The sequence below is a fragment of the Anabrus simplex genome, chromosome 5 (genome assembly GCF_040414725.1).
Source record: "Anabrus simplex isolate iqAnaSimp1 chromosome 5, ASM4041472v1, whole genome shotgun sequence".
NCBI classification, from domain to species: Eukaryota; Metazoa; Arthropoda; class Insecta; order Orthoptera; family Tettigoniidae; genus Anabrus; species Anabrus simplex.
Genome location: NC_090269.1, coordinates 322,525,041 through 322,544,964, shown reverse-complemented (window position 1 = coordinate 322,544,964; position 19,924 = coordinate 322,525,041). Strand labels below are relative to the sequence as shown.

Below are 19,924 nucleotides of genomic sequence, written 5' to 3'. Positions count from 1 at the left end.
TATTCATGTGTATATTTCAATTATGTGTGTATTTAGCCGTCGCAGCTTAGTAACTCTTTTTGGAACTCTCATTATTGTATATAATCTCGATATTTATTTGGGACTAGCGTGTTTAGTACACTCAGTTTATCTCCTGGTTGTGTACCTACGTGACGATGCTCCGAGTGGATGTTTACATGTTGACGGAGCTGAGGTAGAGAAATTCCCGGAACTGGGCTATTTTAAGATGCTGTTGTGTTGGCTTGGGCTAGTGTGGTGCAAGCACACGTCAGTAGTCGGAAGTTGCAGCTTGCAGTGTGCAGAGGTGATACTTGTGGTAATCAGAGAAGTGTTTGGTACGAGTTGAGGGAAGAGGTCCCATGCCATGTTGGGAGTTTTTGGAGATCTTCAGTTGACGGAACCAGGAAGAGTGATGCTGGAGTGGGACAATATTCTATGGTTAAGAGTATCTACATGAGGTAACGTGTTGGGCCATTCCAAAATACAGTATATCAACGCTATCAGCAAAAGGGAGTCCATTTTTGAAAAAGTCATGACTGCGTGTGTATAATATGCGTTTTGGGATAAACTGAGTTCCTATAGAGAGAGAGTTACTTCATAATATAGAGACATTAATTATTCATATTAATATTCTGTTTATTTTGCTATATATATATATATATATATGTTCAAGGGTGTATTACGACGAGCTATGCTCAGATTTTAAGATATATTCTGGTTTAATTGATTAAGTAAAGTTGTGTGATATTAAGATATATTCTGTTTAATTTTATGGGTGGGGGAAAGTACCAGATGGACTCCTTTTCCAATATTATTTTCCAGGTATCAGTGATTCAGATCTCCTTGTTACAAGGCAACAACCCTGGAAAATGAGTCTCAACAGCCGGCAAATTTTAAGAATTATTTATTTGTATATTTATGGCTCCCAAATTCCATTAGTCATTATCAGTTTATATTTATTTAATAGAAAGATTTCAATAGGACTAATACATGAAAGGATGATGATGATGATGATGATGATGATGATGATGATAATACACCATTTTTATATATTGAAGAATAGAAGAACAGCTAGCTCCAGAGCTGGGTGATTACCAAAGAGGTTGCAGGAAAGAATGGTCATGTGTGGAGCAGATTATGAATCTGAAATTTGTCATTTCATATCTTAAACTAAGGAGTAAGCCTTTCGTAGTAACGTTCATTGACTGTAAGAAGGCCTATGATTCAATTGACAAACTACCTTAATTCAGATCTTAAAGGAATTTGGCTTGGACAGTAAAACAAGAGCGATCATCCAACAGACTCTCACCAACACCATCTTAAAAGTCAAGTTCAGAGGAAAGACTTCAGATGCCTTTGAAATACGGACAGGAGTTAGGCAGCGAGATGGTCTCTCACCTCTGTTGTTCAAATGTGTTCTTGAGAAAGTGATCCATGAATAGCGCAGAGAAATGGGTTATGAAAGAGTCGAAGGCGGAGTCAGACTAGGCCATAAGAACAAGAACCTTTCAATTGACTGTCTAGCATTTTCAGACGATCTTGCGGTTTTCGCTGATATCCTTGGATATGGCCATGAAGCACATCAACCAGCTTCAAAAACAAGCTGCAAAGGTGGGCCTCCAGATCTCCTTTGAGAAAACAAAATTAATTACAAACATCAAACTAGAAGGGACTCACGAAAAAGTCAAGCGGATTGAAAAATTTCAGTATCTTGGTGAATGGATAGAACCTAACGTGTCCGAAAAAGAAGCCTTTGCATCACGCATGAATAAAATTGAAATGGCTTACCACCTGACCAAAAATGTCTACAACAAAAGATCTATATCTCTGAATGCAAAAATCAAACACTCTTGCACTGTCATCCGGCTAAAGGCTCTATATGCAGCGGAATGTCACACCATGAACAAAAAAAGGAATGATGGAGAAACTGGAGGCTCAGGAAAGGGAGATTTTGAGGAAAATCTTAGGTCTGGTCAAAGACAATGGCAAGTTTAGGAGACAGCACAACTAGGAGTTGTACTCGCATGTGGAGAAAATAACCAATGTGATGCAGAAAAGGAGGATTACTTTTTATGGACACATGGCCCGAATGAAGTCAACACGGTTGACCAACTACATTTTCACTTTCCTCCAAGAGAAAAAGGTAAAGGGGGTATGGTTCAGTGAGGTACAGAAAGATCTGCAGGAGACTGGGATCTCATTTGAAGATATCTAGGAGCGCGACTCACTTAAGAAAAAACTCTAAGAACATCACAGTTTCCAACCAAAGCTGAAGCTGAAAACTGGAAAGACATGGACGAAAGAGCGAAAGGAGCAACACCATCTATGAATGAAGGAATACTGGACCAACATTAAAGCTCAAAGGAAACAGTTGAAATGACATGGTCCTTAGTTGGCCAAACCAAAACAATAATAATAATAGATGGGATTTATAGGCACTAAAACTAGCCAAAATAGGCACATGAATAGGCATATTTGTAAAAAGTAGGAAACAAAAATAGGCATAAAAATGTTACTTATAATTTAATGTATACACAATGACCGTGGAAGGAATTTACAACTAGCAACTTTTCAATATTTTCAGGAAACAATCACGTTCTAATACCAAGCAGAATGTTTATATAAATCTGGTCTCTCAACATCATATGAAATGAAATGGCGTATGGCTTTTAGTGCCGGGAGTGTCCGAGGACATGTTCGGCTCGCCAGATGCAGGTCTTTTTATTTGACTCCCGTAGGCGACCTGCGCGTCGTGATGAGGATGAAGTGATGATGACGACGACGACACATACACCCAACCCCCGTGCCAGTGAAATTAACCAATTAAGGTTAAAATTCCCGACCCTACCGGGAATCGAACCCGGGACCCCTGTGACCAATGGCCAGCACGCTAACCATTTAGCCATGGAGCCGGACTCAACATCATATGAAGTGATGGGACAAAACTTCAATGATACCGACTTCAACTTACTCCACCTACATCACCCCGTAGCACAATGGCTACATTCGCCATCTCTTTCCTCCCTGAATTTTTTGCAAGACCTATTTCCCTGACAGTGGCTACTTTCTTAGATGTTTGCTCAAGACTTCCCCTCCTAACTTCTTCTACAATCCCAATAGACTAAAAAGGAGGTATGCCACTCTTCTCCACCTCTGTCCCACTAAATACTTTTACGGTTTTCAGAGACACCGAGGTGCCAGAATTTTGTTCCGTGGGAGTTCTCCCAGCAGAATGCTGAAGTTTGCCTTCAGGAACGTCAAATCTGATTGAACCGATGGGCATGACATGGTCTTCTGCAGCGCTGATGCACACCAGATGATTTTGTTTGTGTATTTTCTTTTAAAAAATCTTTAAATGCTTGATGCTCCAGTGTTTGCAGTGGGATTTTTTTTTTTTTTTTGCTAGTTGCTTTATGTCGCACCGACACAGATAGGTCTTATAGCGACGGATGGGACAGGGAAGGGCTAGGAGTGGGAAGGAAGCGGCCATGGCCTTAATTAAGGTACAGCCCCAGCATTTGCCTGGTGTGAAAATGGGAAACCACGGAAAACCATTTTCAGGGCTGCCGACAGTGGGGTTCGAACCTACTATCTCCCGAATACTGGATACTGGCCGCACTTAAGCGACTGCAGCTATCGAACTCGGTTGCAGTGGGATTGTCTCCCACAACTGCAGTATACAGATCTGAAATAAATTGCTGCTGTTCGCTGTTCAGAGGGTGCGTTGATACAGTCTTCTGCATTCAGTTCAGAGCTATCGCTGTAGTTTTGTGCTGATCTACATTATGTGGTATTTTCTTCAATTTGATCTGAAAAATAACAACATTGACTTAAGTGACAATGTTCCTATGTCCTAAATTTCCATTACTGAGCGAGTTGGTCGTGCATTAGGGGTGGCCAGCTGTGAGCTTGTATCCAGGAGATAGTGGGATCGAACCCCACTGTCGGCAGCCCTGAAAATGGTTGTCCATGATTTCCCATTTTCCCACCAGGCAAATGCTGGGGCTGTACCAAAAAAATTAAATCCACGGCCACTTCCTTCCTACTCCTAGCCCTTTCCTATCCCATCGTCGCCATAAGACATATCTGTGTCTGTGCGACGTAAAGCAAATAATTAAAAAATATTAAAAATCTACTTCTATTGTTGGGCTAATTGACATTAATGGTTAGCATACATCATGTACCTGTCTCATATAGTGGACTGAGTGGCTCAGGCAGTTAAGGTGCTGGCTTTCTGAGCCCAAGTTGGCAGGTTCAATCCTGGCTCAGTCCGGTGGTATTTGAAGGTGCTCAAATACTTCAGCCCCATGTCGGTAGATTTACTGGCACATAAAAGAACTCCTGCAGGACAAAATTCCAGCACCTCGGCATATCCAAAAACCATACAAGTAGTTAGCGGGACGTAAAACCATTAATATTAATTATTGTCACACACAACAAGAGAAATACAATGAGAGGATAATGTTTCCAGAAGTATTAAGCTATAAAGTGGGAGTACGGGAATCACTTCATAATTTACATGGAAATATGTTCTAAAGGATTTTACAGATGTAATTTGGCAGTACTCTATAGAGTTCTCTAGAGCCTAAACACAGCGTTGGTGAAAGTTACTTACAAATTGTTTAAAAGGGAGTTTTCACACAGGAAGTGGATTACAGTTCTAATACCAATTTTTAATTTTCATCCACTCTGTGACAAAAGACCGCTGTTGATTGTCTCGAGGTAACATTCTACCTCCTTGTCCAGACATTAATTTTTACTTAAATTTTAGTGATATAAATTTCTGGAAGTTCACTGCTTATATAGCATTTCAGCAAAACAACTTGCCACAAAAAATTAATAGGCCTATAAATGCTACAAAGAAAAGCAATTGTAGTCTTCAATCACAAAAGGATTAAAGGGACAAATTAACTTATCTCCTTACAACAAACTTGGCAGAAGCCTACCCTTCCAGTAAGTTGGGAACTCTAATGATCCACTGCTTCAGCCAGTAGGACATGGAAGATTTTCCTTTATGCATTACCAAACACACTTCTTCAAAGTACAGTAGATCTCAATATAATCTTAAGACAATGCATCACAACAATTTGCAGAGAGGTAGGAGATATGGGTATGAGTCTTAGGAGGTGGTAGTGGTTGAAGGCTTCGAGGTGAAATTGTTCCTTGTTTTTTTCTGATGGAAATTCCCCATGTGTTATCTTCTCGTTGTCAATTGATGGGTCGGTGGGAGAGTAAAGTGCTTTAACTCTAGATATGCTATTTTTGAATTAAATTAATTTTAAAGTTTGAGGCGTTCCCTAAAATTACCAGTATATATCAATAATTCCCTTTTGGTGGTTTAGTGGTGCTTGAGGCACCAAAATTTTTATATTAAAATATTTGGATGCCAGCCTTCATTTAAAATATGTTTACTCTTATAAGCATTATTATTATTGGTATTATTGCAAATGTTTATATTTATGTGTTTTTTTCCTAGGACACATTTCAAAACAATGAAAATACAATAGCAGTAGGATTATATTTATAAAAAAAAATTTAAACTTGTTTGGTGATCAAAAACTATATGTATAGAGGGATTGGATTTTCAGACACGATATGTGAACGATGTTTATGTTATAATAAATAAGAGACTCACCGATAGTAAATTTTCTTTCAAAATACACAGAAAATCCACTTTCACACCTACCACTATCAGGAACAACTCGTTACACCCTGAGGCACAAAAAAGATCAGCAAATTATAGTTACGTTAACAGAGTGTTCAGTATACCATTGTCTAAATCAGAAAGGGATAAAGAACTATTGTTTATCTGAACAAGCCCTATTGAATGGTTTCAACAATAACATGATGGATAAAAAAATTAATAAATTTTTGGAGAAGCGACAATCTAAATTAGCAACCGAACCTAGTAAAACTGATAAATACATCAAATTTACATATAATACTCCAAACATACATGTAATAACAAATTTATTTAAGAGAAAAAATTTCAAAACTGCATTTTCTACCAATGACAACATGAAAGAGAATATTTTCAACCATGATACAGTAAATCACTCTGCAAAAGATACATTTTTTGATTCGGGAATATATAAACTTATGCTTTGAGTGCAAGAATACATACATAGGACAATCCAGCTGCAAATTTAAAGTAAGATATTTAGTACATGTGAATGCTGAAAAACATAGAAGATTCTCAGCTATGGGAACACACATGACTACCACAGGTCATAAATTTACCAACATAGAACAAGACCCTCACAATCATATAAAAATTTAAAAAGGACAGCTTAATGAACACATATGAAGATCTGTACATTCATCTAGACACACTGGTAAAGTAAAATGATAACCTTAATGAGGCTATAGAGTATAAGAACCTGTTATATGATCAAATTCTGGTGTACTTGAAAATACTTGAAAAAGATCATGAAAAAAGAATTGGAATCCCTCCACCTCCAGATAACCCTATGATGTGTTCCTCCCTCTTTGAAGCAGAAGGTAACAACAAGGAAGTTAATGACACACCAATATCCCCTGCTCTTCCACCTCCTCAAGTACGTGAATAAGAAGAACACATCACTAGTACACCAGACACAAGACCATAAAAAAGACAAGAGATACTGTTCAAGAGGAAAGCAGGTTTAAAAAGAATTGACAACTAGGAATTAGTGATATTATCATCTCCAATAGTAATAAGAGCCACATTATGAAACCTAGATTTCTTCATTTTGACAATTACTAAAAAAATGTATAATTTTTAATTTATAAATTGGCTTATTTTTACCTGAACTTTTTATGAAAAGAGTATTCATCAGGACATATTCTCTATGGACTATTGTACAAGTGTTTCCTTGATAACTGCTTTCAATTGTAAAAAAAGAATGTATATATTTTCTCATGAGTATTTTGTTTTTAATGTTGTCATTTAATCTTCTTATGCTATTTTTAAGACACTTTCTCTCAAAGCAGTGATACTTTGTCAATATAAGAATTTTTCATCTAAACAGTGTTATGTGGCTGAAGATGTTAATAATATATGAAATATGTACCACTTATAACCAATAAGTTGCCTTAAGCAACTAATGTATCGACAAGGTGGAAAATAAAAAAAATACTTAGTTGTGAATCTGTTAAAGTGCGGTACGGACCATGAGGTTGATTTTATGTAACTTAACAGTTTATGTAACGACCCCACAAGTGTGGGAAAAGCAGTAGAAAAGAAGAAAAGACTATACAATAAAACTTTCACTACAGGAACAATATTACACATGCATTACAATTAAACAGAAGTACGGCGTGATTATAAAATTAAGTCATTTAGTATTTGGCTACAGACTGAGAAACTAACAGACACTATAGAGACTGCCAGACTGACGAATGCACTCGGCAAGCAGGTGAATCATATGTCAGTGTCCATGACCTTGACAAAAAAAATATACCCCTGCTACCCTTCCTCACAGCACATGCAAAGTCTCCACTACTTGCTGTGGCTCTATACAAATTGGTTAGCCACGACAAACAATATTTTGTGCGTATTTCTGCTAAACATTTTGTTAATGAAACATGAAAACCTACAACCTGTTTTCCAGTCATTGACCGAGTCAAGGATGGAATGAATGAACCCCCATCTTGTGGTGAGGATAGGAATTGTGCCGGCTGCCCGAGGCCTATCGCAATCCTCTGGGGCAATGATTGATGATTGACAGATGAAATGAAATGATATATTGGAGAGTGTTGCTGGAATGAAAGATGGCAGGGAAAACCGGAGTACCCGGAGGAAAACCTGTCCCACCTCCACTTTGTCCAGCACAAATCTCACATGGAATGACAGTGATTTGAACCATGGAACCCAGCGGTGAGAGGCCGACATGCTGCCGCCTGAGCCAAGGAGGCTTAAACATTTTGTTAATAATTAAAGAAAATAAAGTAAAGATTTAGCTGATAAGACAACAGTACTTGTACAACTTTTTTTTTTTTTTAATACTTCCAATAATTCCTAGTTTCAGCCATATGAAATGGATTAGAAAAGTAATGTTTTCTTCATAAAGTGGGGGGGAGGAGGGAGCGGGGAGGGGCCGCTACTGCACAGGTTGAATGGAATTGATAATATCTGTAACTTAGGAGACAGATATGTTTTCATAATAGTATACACTTAGTTCAGTTTAAGCCAGTGATATAAAGTAGTTGTTGTTGTTTCTATTTTATCATTTTATATTTAACAGAGCTCTCTTATTTTACAGCAGTGTATGATTATTTGAGGTAAACATGTTGTCTGCACCCAAAGCTAAACCTGTGGTTTACTCATATTCTTTTGCATCTGAAACTGTTTCTGAATACACTTCTTGGACAGTTGCACTTGTAGGGAGACCTGATAGAAGAGATGGAAAACCTTACACATAAACTTTAGTAAATAAAGCAAGCCTTTATTCTTCGAGAAAGAGACTGGTAAAGCTGCGTTGTATGCCTTGAGTGGTGTAAGTGTACTGGCTCTTTCCCTCCTTAATAAACGTACTTATTAAAATGTCCCCTCACCAAGGGTAGTCTTGTAGAAGAGAATGCCCAATTTATACTGCATGAAATGTAGCCACTTGACTACCCTCCAGTTTAGCTGGTCACCATCGTTATTAACCCATCAATGTTGCAGAGGGCCTTCCAACAGTGAGGCAAAGTCAAGGAACTAATTTTCCTGCATTTCTTTGACTATGAAAGGCTTCTTCTTTGCATCCTGTCTCATCATCTGTGCCCAGTCATACATGTGTTCAATATTACCTTCAAACCTTTTCTCGCATTTTTCTCTAATACTATGATCAGTATTATTTTCGATAAGTGTATGACCAGGCACCAGGAATTTGTGGTCAATAGTCTCAAGGATGGCTGAATACTTGTACGGCAGCCATGAAGATGGCTACGACATGACTGTTTTTATTTTGACCAACACATGTATCGGAAAACATTGTTACATGCTTGACTTCTGCCTTGACATGAATCATTACGAAATCATACAGAGATGAACTCCTATGGAGATGGAGATCATGCTCTATACGCATGCATAAAATACCCTTTAGAGTGGTGAAAATAATTTTAATCACAACCTGCTGGAGATAATGCTTTTTACACACTCATAACCATTATTTTAATGAATCAACACAGAAAACATGTCATAACTTTGATTATATTTGAGATTGGAGTTAGCATGGACTCGCATTCCTCCAAGACATACTTGAGAACTCAATATCAGCCAAATGTGAAGTTAACGCATATTACCCACCCACCCAACTGCCATTTATTTCAGCCACACTAGCTAGAATATAATGCATTGGAAAAAAGTAACTTCTTTTTAAAGACTGTCAAAAGGCATTAAATAGGCAATTATACTCCAAATAGGCATTTATAGGCACAATAAAATAACTGGGTTTATAACTAAAAAGAGTCTAAAATGAATTTATATTTTAAAAGCCTATGTTTTTGTACACAAGAATAAAATAAGCAAATAGGTAAATACTCATCCCTAAATTAATCATCATCACAAATAGAAGAAGAATTACACTGACTGCTGTATATCCTGAGTACAATTTCTGATAAACCTGTAAGACATGTTTGTTTCTTCTGGATATCACCTGAAATCATATTTTACCTCATGATTGATGATCTGTTCCTCAACACGTTGCTCCCCATAACGCCTCAGGGAATCCATTTTGCTCTTTTCCTTTGCTAGTGTCTGTGTGAGACTATCCACCAACTTATCTTTAGCTGCAGCTACCTTATTCTGACTTTCAACCAGGGCTCGCAACTCAGCTATTTCACGTTCTAAGGCCTGGGATTCCTTACGACTGTTCTGTTCTTCTGCCAGGAATTGGGCATTATGCTGTTGCAGTCTAATTGTGAGATCATGGAAAATGTTCTGTGCAGTACCAACCAAAAAAAGAAAAGAAAAAAAGATATATTTAGAAAAGAAATTGTATATAGTAAAGTATTATGTTGCAAACTATACAATAATAGGTGCTAATTATCATTTTAAGCCTTTAAATATTGTAGGTGCAGTAGGGGAAGTCCATGTAAGTTGGATCTGCGTGTAATTTGGACCTGCGTGTAATTTGGATCGATACTATTTTTGGTATTTGCAAGTTTGGTCACCCACTGTCTGAGGAAAGGTCAGCAAGACAGCCGAGGGTAGCTTTCTTTCTGGAAGTTGAGTTTTGCTAATGGACTTCAGGTTGAAGGGTGAAGAGGAAAACATTCTTAATACTCACATTCCTTAAAAGTTTATGTGGTTACAAGTAAGTGTACTGTGAACTAGTTATATCAGCCAAGAGGGTGTTTAGTTTTAATAAGTACTGATGAAATATCTACGTAAGTTTTAACATAGATTCATTCATAAATTTTAAATATAAGATGTCCGGGTTAAGGTATAATAATATAACATTTAATAACTTGAGAAATAATGGAGATATTTATTGGTGGTTTGTTTCTACAACTAGGGTAACTCAAAAGGTTTTCTGTGTTTGCTTGCGGTGGCAGTGATACCATACGCGCATGCGCGTAACTACATTGTTTATGAGAAGTGCGCCAGTAACCATGTGGACTCCACAACAGAAGGTGTTCTGTGTGCTTTCGCTCGCAGAGATAAAATTCATTATACCAGTACAACGTAGATTTTGGCGTGAGTATGGACTGTTACCAACTGATGATGTTCCCACTTAGGTAACAATCATGAAATGGTACAGGCGCCTTCGAGAATATGGGACTATGCTGTTGATGTCGGGCCACCACGCCAAGCACGCAGTTTCAGAGGCTACTGTTAATTTAATCCGTGAGTCCTTCAAGCGGAGCCCTCGTAAGTCAGTTCGACAAGCGTAGGCAGTTACAGTTACCTCGTTCGACAGTACACGATGTCGTCCATAAAAGGTTGCACCTACAGGTTACAAACTGTAGCTTCGTCTGAAAATCAAACCTCAGGACAGGCCGCTACAGAAGGCATTCACGGAGACAATTCTGGCAAAAATTTATGGAAACGTGGCATTCGTCGATTCGGTCTGTTTCTTGGACGAGGCTACATTCCATATTTCCGGCACGGTAAACAAGCACAATTGCTGTATATGGGGATCTGAACCCCCCCCCACATAGTGATAGAGTTGGAAGGGGACTCTCCAAAAGTGAATGTGTGGTGTGGTTTGTTGAAGAACAGGGTTATTGGCCCATTCTTCTTCGCGGAACCTACAGTTAATGGAACACGTTACCTAGACCATGTTGGAGCAGTATGTTGTGCCACAACTTCCTCGTGACGTGATCTTTCAGCAAGATGGTGCACCATGCCATTATGCGGAAGTTGTGAGGGATTTATTGAATCATGAGTTCCCAGATCGCTGGATTGGAAGAGGTAGTCCATCAACTGCTTGGCACCCTACAAGCCCCGACATTACGCCACTTGATTTTTCCTGTGGGGGTTTGTCAAGAATCAAGTGTACCAGACACCAGTTCGTGATCTACCAGAACTGTGTCATTGCATTCGTGTAGCTATTGCAAATGTTAGGCCTACAATGCTGCAGAACACTTGGAGAGAAGTGGAATACCGATTAGATGTCTGTCGCGCCACTAACGGTGTGCATATCAAGGTTTATTAGGTATGTAAACAAACATTTTGAGTTACCCTACTTGAAGAAACAAACCACAAGTAAATATCTCCACTACTTCTCAAGTTATTAAATTTTATATTATCATACCTTTAACCTGGACACCTTGTACCTTGCATATTATTTAGCTTTTGATTAAATCTTTGCATGTTGTGTAATTTGGACTGCCCGAGAGTGTGTTATTTGGACCATTCAAATAATTGTAATCATTATGTTTCTTCATACTTTTACTGGTGATTTTAAAAGATGTTCTTTTATCATTTGATGCTGGCCCCACGGTGTAGTAGAAGCGTGCCTGCCCCTTACCCAGAGGCCCCAGGTTCTGTTCCTGGCCAGGTCAGGAATTTGTAACTGGATCTGAAGACTGGATAGAGATCCACTCACCCTACATGATTTCAACTGAGGAGATATCTGACGGTAAGATGGCAGCCCCAGACTAGAAAGCCAAGAAAACTGCCGTGAGGATTCGTCGTGCTGATCCCACAACACCTCTTAATCTGCAGGCATTTGGGCTGAGCAGCAGTCACTTGGTAGACCATGGCTGACATCAACGCTACATGATAAAGAAGAATCTGTTCACTACAGATGCAAATCAAAATCAAAAACTTTTTGCATTGTATGTGACATGTATTAAGTTACATGATGATAGGATTCAGTGCAATAATATTGCAAAAAGTGGGCTCATGAAAACTGCACCAAAATCCAGAATTAATTCCTTTATCATTGTCCTACATGCCAAAAGTGATGACCACAATTCATAGTGTTGTATTTTTTAGCTTAGTATATATATGTATACACTGGATAGTCACCTAATAGAGTGTGGGGCCTCCTCTGGCCCTGCGAACTGCAGTGAGACGCTGTGGAAGTGAGTCGACAAGTCCCTGGTAGTCCTCTGGACGCAGCTGACACCAAATCATTTGCAGAGCGGCCGCCAATGCTGGTCTGTTCGTGGGTGCAGGATCCATGGCACGGAGCCTGCGTTCCAGGACATCCCAGATATGCTCGATAGGGTTCATATCGGGGCTCCTGGGTGGCCATGGCAGTCGTTGGACCTCCGCTGCATGTTCCTGGAACCATTCCTGGGCGACATGGGAGCGATGTGGCAGTGCGTTATCATCTTGAAACACCGCAGAACCGTCTGGGCGCCGGAAGGCCAAAAATGGATGGAGATGGTCTCCGAGCAGCTCAACATACCGCATACCATTCAAAGTCTCTTCCAGAACAACTAGGGGGCCCATTCCACACCAGGCAAATGCACCCCAAACCATAACAGAGACACCAGCGCCCTGGACCACACCTTCGAGGCAGGCGGGATCCATCGCTTCATGTGGTCAGCCCCATACATGGTGCCTCCCATCGGCACGGTGCAGTTGAAATCATGATTCGTCCGACCATATCACGTTACGCCATTGTTCCAGTGTCCATCCCTGGTGACTGGCAACAAATGTGTGTCGTTGTGCCCGATGACGTTGGATTAACAGTGGCACCTGTGTGCGGCGCCGCCTCCCATACCCCATAGAGCCCATGTTCCTACGGATTGTCCACTGGCAGACGTGTCTAGCACGGCCTGTGTTGAATTGAGCCGTGATTTGTTGCACGCTTGCCCGTCTGACACTATTGACAATCCGTCTCAGATGTCGCCGGCCACGGTCATCGAGGGTGGCTGGACGGCCGGTCGTTCGTCTGTTGTGGACAGTGACACCCACATTCAACCATTCACAATACACCCTGGACAGGGTTGATCGTGTAAAGCCGAATTCCTGCACTTCCCATCCGTCGGGCACCAACCACCATACCCTGTTCGAACGGTGTCAGCTCACGACGACATTCCATGTTACACCTGTCACATGCACTGGCACTGCTCACAAGATCTCCTATACAACTGGCGCTGGCACAGGGGGCGTGTGGTGCGCAGACAACACAACTGCGCATCAGTGCTCCGCTATCCCATGACATTTGCTCAGTCAGTGTATATATATATTTCTTTCTTTCTTCCTTAATCCGTTTACCGTCAAGGGTTGCTTTTCCCCTCAGACTCAGCGAGAGATCCCACCTCTCGTTATTTATGAGTTTCATGTCCGTATTGACCGATTACACATATATAGATAAGAAAGAAATTCCACCTTATCAATACTGTTTATTGTAAATATAGACTTACATCAGTACCGGTTTCTACCCTATTTGGTCATCATCAGCTGACATATCATAGTTTTAAATCTATTAGGCATTGGTTTGTATTACTTGTCTAAAGAGATGCTGTCATCCATTAGCACATCCGGATGTCTAATGGGGGTATGAGTTGGATGTGTGTTGTCATTTCATTTGTAAGTTTGTGAAAGTAAATTTTTTTTGAGGTTTAAATATGATTGTAAAAACTTAACCTAAGCTTAAAAACTAATTGTACGTACACATTAAACACATTAAAAACACTAAAAACAGTATATACAACACTTGATGGGTTTAAATGAGTATTTAACTTCACTGAAGGACTTGTAAACTCAGAAACAGAGAACTAGGCCAAATGGCACTATCGGGATTCAAGAAAACCAGAATTTGATAAATATTCTATGAGATTCACTTAGTTCTTCTGTTCATCCAAGTGAGAGTAGAATGTTTTCTAAAGTAGCAATTTTTTTTCCAAAAAACAAACATGTTAACATCATCAACCAATCGGTTCTGAATAGCTTCAAAGATGACCAAATAATGTACATTAACATTGACTCCATAGGGTGTGACAATGTTACTGAGGTTAATAAAGCTGGTTTGTGCAGTGGAACAAGATTGAATCTACGGAAGCCATACCAAAATATTGTTCATGCAGAAGTTCAGATGGGCTCAGCTTCAGGAAGAAAGTGTTGTATTTCAAGAATAGATTTAGCATCTGTAAATGCGGGAATACCATTAGTTCTTAAATCGAGGCAATTTCCTATAAATTTTCTTTCTCTGTCACAATGAATAAGCCACCAGGATAAACTTTAAAGTTCGGATGAATCTCCCCACTCCAGTGTTTTGGACTGTTGTACGTAGATTTTCAAGAGTACTCAGATCCATAGACCTCAAAGTACAACTCCAAGCTACAACTGCACTCAATATGGTTTGTAAGGAAACACTACAATACCTGTTTTGATTCCACTCAAGTGCTGTATAAAACCCGGAAGTGTAACATTTATACATAAAGCAAAGTCACCCCCGTACAGGCCATGGAAGCCCTTGGAGGAGTGGAAGGTAAAGGCTTCCACCATTGTTAACCTCGGCATGTGATGGGGTAGAGTGATTAGCTCTACGCCTGGCCGCCTTTGCTCCCAGGAATTAACCTGGTACTCATTTTTGGTGTAGGCTGAGTGAACCAAAGGGCCATATAACATTTATACATAAGATATAATAATAGTCCATTTAGAATTTCCAATTACTTTATAGATAGTAATTTCAACTGTCGAAGACATGCCTATGTACTAGTTTCATAATAAATACATTAAATAGCATACACATGTTTATATTTAAGGTAATCCATGAGTGAAATTCAAAAGTCCTAAACTATCAAAGCTAAATTTTTCAAATTTATACCAAAGATGTAATACGTATCAGAAGACTGTTTAAAAGTTTTCAATTCAGCAGCTTTAATGGTTCAGAAGATATGGTCAAATTACTTCATTTTTATGAGTTGCCACAGAAAAAGATCCTCGTATTGTAAATTTGATTTTCTCAACTCCATATTTTGACATGTTCACCAAATATGCATTTTTTAAAATTGCCCTTGGTTTTAATGTGTTAATGATAGATAATCCTTTATAATTTTTTTAAATTTATACACTCATAATATTCTCCTTAAATATCAGCACAGAAAGTACTTTAAAAAATAATAGTAACTTTTTTCCAGAAGAAAACTAAGCGCAATTTAAATTCACCACATATATATTATGTGAACTAATGTAGCAAGTTTGAACTGCCTACCTCAAAAACTGTAATGGAAGGGAAATTTTATATACAGGAATGTACTGAAAATTTGTAGTATGATAAAACAGCGATTAAAGATCTGAATGCACTACTCACACTAAAATCCTCCTGGTACATATGTGGGATTTCTTTTTTCTCCTGCTCTCCTGATGCTTTAGCAATCTTCTTCTTTCTATGGTCCTTTCCACTGGTGAAACCTCGCTTCACGCTATGGTGTATCCAACTCTTGTCGCGTTGCACAGAAAAAGTGGGCATAGTGCTTGCAGAGATTAAAGCTCTGCAAGACATTTAAATCACTGCAGGAACTTTAAAAATGGCAGTTGCAGTTTGGCGATGCAATATTTCAATAGATGAAGAAGGCCTGAGGTATTTTATTACGTCGATATCAAAAATTTCAAATTTTTAATCTATTTTCATGAAAATTCACTCATGGGTTACCTTAACAGTCCAAATTACACGATAACAAATTTTAGAACAAAAATTACTTTTAAATAAATCCTAAAGATAATATTAACATTTATTTTGACCAAATCATTTGATACATTGTACTAATCATTGTGTATAAAATTTGAGACATTTTAATTACGATTAATAGAGTTATGGATGTTTAAAGTTAAGTGGTACAAATTACATGGACTTCCCCTACCTACTGTAGTATTCTTGAGTGTTCCATGCGTTTTCACTTCTGCATCATCATTCAAATCCATTGTGGCATCAAGAATTCTACATCATTTGCTCATTACTGAATGGTTCTGCGTCATTACTTCTTCTCTTTTTTTAAAAGATCTTTACAGTTGCTTCAAAATTAATCTGAACACTAGAGTTTCTAAAACTTTTTAAAATTAATGTTCAATCAATCAATCAATCAATCAATCAATCAATCAATCAATCAATCAATCAATCAATCAATCAATCAATCAATCAATCAATCAATCAATCAATCAATCAATCAATCAATCAATCAATTATCTGCATTTAGGGCAATCACCCAGGTGGCAGATTCCTATCAGTTGTTTACCTAGTCTTTTCTTTAATTTCAAAGAATTTGGAAATTTACTGAGCATCTTCCTTCATAAATTATTCCAATCGCTAATTCCTCTTTCTATAAACAAATATTTTCCGTAACCTGTCCTCTTGAATTCCAACATTATCTTCACAATGTGTGCGTACTTTCCTACTCTAAAAACACCACAAACTTATTTGTCTACTAATGTCATTCCACGCCATCTCTCCACTGACAGCTCGTAACATATTGCTTAGTCAAGCAGCTTGTCTCCTTTCTCCCAAGTCTTCCCAAACCCAAACTTCATAACATTTTTGTACACTACTCTTTTGTCAGAAATCAGCCTGAAAAAATCAAGCTGCTTTCTTTGGATTTTTTCCACTTCTCAAATTAAGTAATCCTGATGAGGGCCCTATTCACTGGAACCATACTCTTAATTGTTGTCTTACCAGAGACTTATATGCCTTCTCCTCAACATTCTTACTACAATCCCTAAATACCATCATAATCATAAGAAGAGATCTGTAAACTTTGTTTACAATCCCATTTATGTGATTACGCCAATGAAGATCTTTCCTTTTATTAACATCTAGTTATTTATAGCGATCCCCAGATGGAATTTTCATTCCACCAATGCAGCAATTAAAACTGTGAAACTCATAACCTGACTATTTACCATTTATCATCATACCATTGCCTGCTGTCCATCTCAGAACATTGTTGAGGTCTTTTTGCAGTCACTCACAATCTTTAATTATTTATTACTCTACACAGTATAACATCATCTGCAATGAGCCCTATCTCAGATTCCAGTTCTTTACTCATAACATTTGTACATATAAGACAACAGAACAGTTCAATAATACTGTCTTATAGAATTTCCCTCTTAATTATTAGAGGATCAGATAATGCATCACCTACTCTCTATGAGTTCTATTATCCAGAAATATAGCCACTCATTCAGTCACTCTTTTGTCTAGTCCAGTTGCACTGATTTTTGTCAGTAGTCTAGCAAGCTCTACCCTATCAAACACCTTAGATAAGTTAATCGTGATAGAGACCATTTGACCACCTGAATCTAAAATATCTGATATATTTTACTGGAGTCCTACAAGTGAGCTTCAATGGACTAACTTTTCTTAAACCCTAACAGCCTTCTATCAAACCATTTTGTAATTTTGCAAATATGTCCAATATAATAAAAAAGAATGATTTTGTAAAGCTTACATGGAACACATGTCAAACTGACTGGCCTGTAATTATTGGCTTTATGTTTATCACCCTTTCCATTATACACAGGGGTTACTATAGCAACTCTCCATTCATCTGGAGTTCATTCATGTTGTCGTCAGGCGCTACTCGTTTCTGAGAATTCTTTACCTGTAGTGTATCCCCAGAAATTTTATCAATTGCAGCTGCTTTCGTTTCACCTTTTGTATCTTATTGTAAATGTCTTTGTAATCTTATGCCTATTGTTCACGGTAAAATGTTTTGTAAAATTTGTTGTACAATTAATTATATAAAAATTTTGGTGAAAACAAGTTGTGTTGCTCCTGGTAAAATTATTTTATAAAATCCGTGGAAGCATTGGGATGGCCATCTATGAACTCACTTCTGAACTAAGATGTATATGTGCTGCCATCTATCGCTAAATTTTTAAACGAAGAATCAGTTGTTCAACTTAGAGTGTGTTTGAGAGTATGACTCCAACAAACAAAGCAAAATTTTCTGCTTTAGCTGCAATTGTATGTTGTACAGTGGTAAAAAGGAAGAAAAGAAATGCCAAGAAATGCTGGACTCAGGAATGGAGCAAAAGAAGAGAAGAAGGTAGAGGATTGCTATTCTTGGTCAAAAATTCGTTGAGGTTAGAAGACCAGCATTCATATAGGAATTTGGTGACTGTGTTTTCTGCCTCTCTTCTTGCATTTCGGTTGTGGTAAAGTGGCGTATTAACTTTATACAAACAAGGATATTTCTGGAATTCGTCCAGTAAAACACTAACAGCTTCCTTAGTCCATCCGGATCCTGCCATTTTAGAAAGAAGTGTTTGTTTACAATCGAGTTTCACAATCTTCTCACGACGTAGCGCCAGCATCATCATGATGTCAGCTTCACTGATTGGTTCGTTCCGTAAAATTAATTTTATGGAATAGAACATGTCTTATTTTATGAAAAGTTTTATCAAAGGTTTCATAAAACTTGAATTTGACCATGAGCAACAGAAATTTTATAAAATTAAATTACTGTACTATAAATTTGACAGAAAATTTTACCGTGAGCAACAGGCATTAGGTAAATTGGTCACCTCCTCTAACAGGACTTTATCCTTGTAACCAACAATCCTTACATACTGCTGACTGAATACTTCTGCCTTCTGTAAATCCTCAAATATGCACTTCCTTTATTCATTAACCTCTCAACGTTTTCCTCTATACCTGGTATAGACCCCTTTTCTTCCGTAGCCGCCAACCTCTATACGTGGTATAGGCCTATATATGGCTTTGAATTTATAGTTGTAGTGTAAGGAGTTATGGAGTTATTGAAATGTTAATGGTAAAATAAGAATTGTAGTTTGTACTAGGATTTAAAAAAATTGCAATTCTGAGGAATAATCTCTCATTTTCTCAAGTCTGTTTGCTTCATTCTTTCCCACAGAATAAAATAAAGAAATCATGATCCAAGAAGTTTGTCTTTTCACATGATGTTCTTTGCTCCGTTTCTACACTGAGAGTGTGGTTTATTTATTGTATTTATCTTTTTTTCTTGGCTTGAAATAATGTTGCAAATCTCCACCAGCGCTCTGTATAGGTATCAATTAGTGCTGCTTTCTGTCATATGATACAAAAACTAGTTGTGCATGGTATATATCTCATTTGAAAGATGATGTCTCGACCTTTTATTTGAGATATATATATTGAGTTGGTTTGTTTCATCATAAATGTTATTCCCATCATTCAGTTTTGTACTGTTGCTTTTGGTCATGCTGCAACTGCATCAGTCAGTGTGATGCGTTGTGCACAATGGCAAGCTCCAGCCATGGTTTGCTTGACAGTAACGTGCTTGAAATATTGTATAATTCAGATAAAAGTTTAGTCGGAAGCAGCAGTCATAGTATTAGCAGCAGTGATAATTAAATAGATGATGTGGCTGTGGCGGATGCAGCGATAAATGATGACAGTGCCGATGAGAAGGAAGAAGTACCTGGAAATTTCATGTGGGGGACAATGGATAATTATACAGGTCAAAGAGAAGTTTTCAACAGTGAATTCAGAGCAAGAGGTGGTACATATCAGTGAAATAGTTGAATGTTTTGAAAAGTTTTTTGGTAGTAGCA

General features: G+C 38.1%; 1 protein-coding gene across 1 annotated transcript in view; it reads right to left on the bottom strand.

The window, feature by feature from the left end:
• Positions 1 to 15,842, bottom strand: part of LOC136874518 (centrosomal protein POC5) — a 98,647-nt gene extending 82,805 nt beyond the window's left edge. The window contains exons 1-2 of the mRNA XM_068227823.1: positions 15,684 to 15,842; positions 9,638 to 9,904 (exon numbers count right to left, since the gene is read on the bottom strand). Coding sequence (XP_068083924.1) covers positions 9,638 to 9,904; positions 15,684 to 15,842 — 426 coding nt within the window. The remainder of the gene's footprint in view (positions 1 to 9,637; positions 9,905 to 15,683) is intronic.
• Positions 15,843 to 19,924: the final 4,082 nt, after the last annotated feature.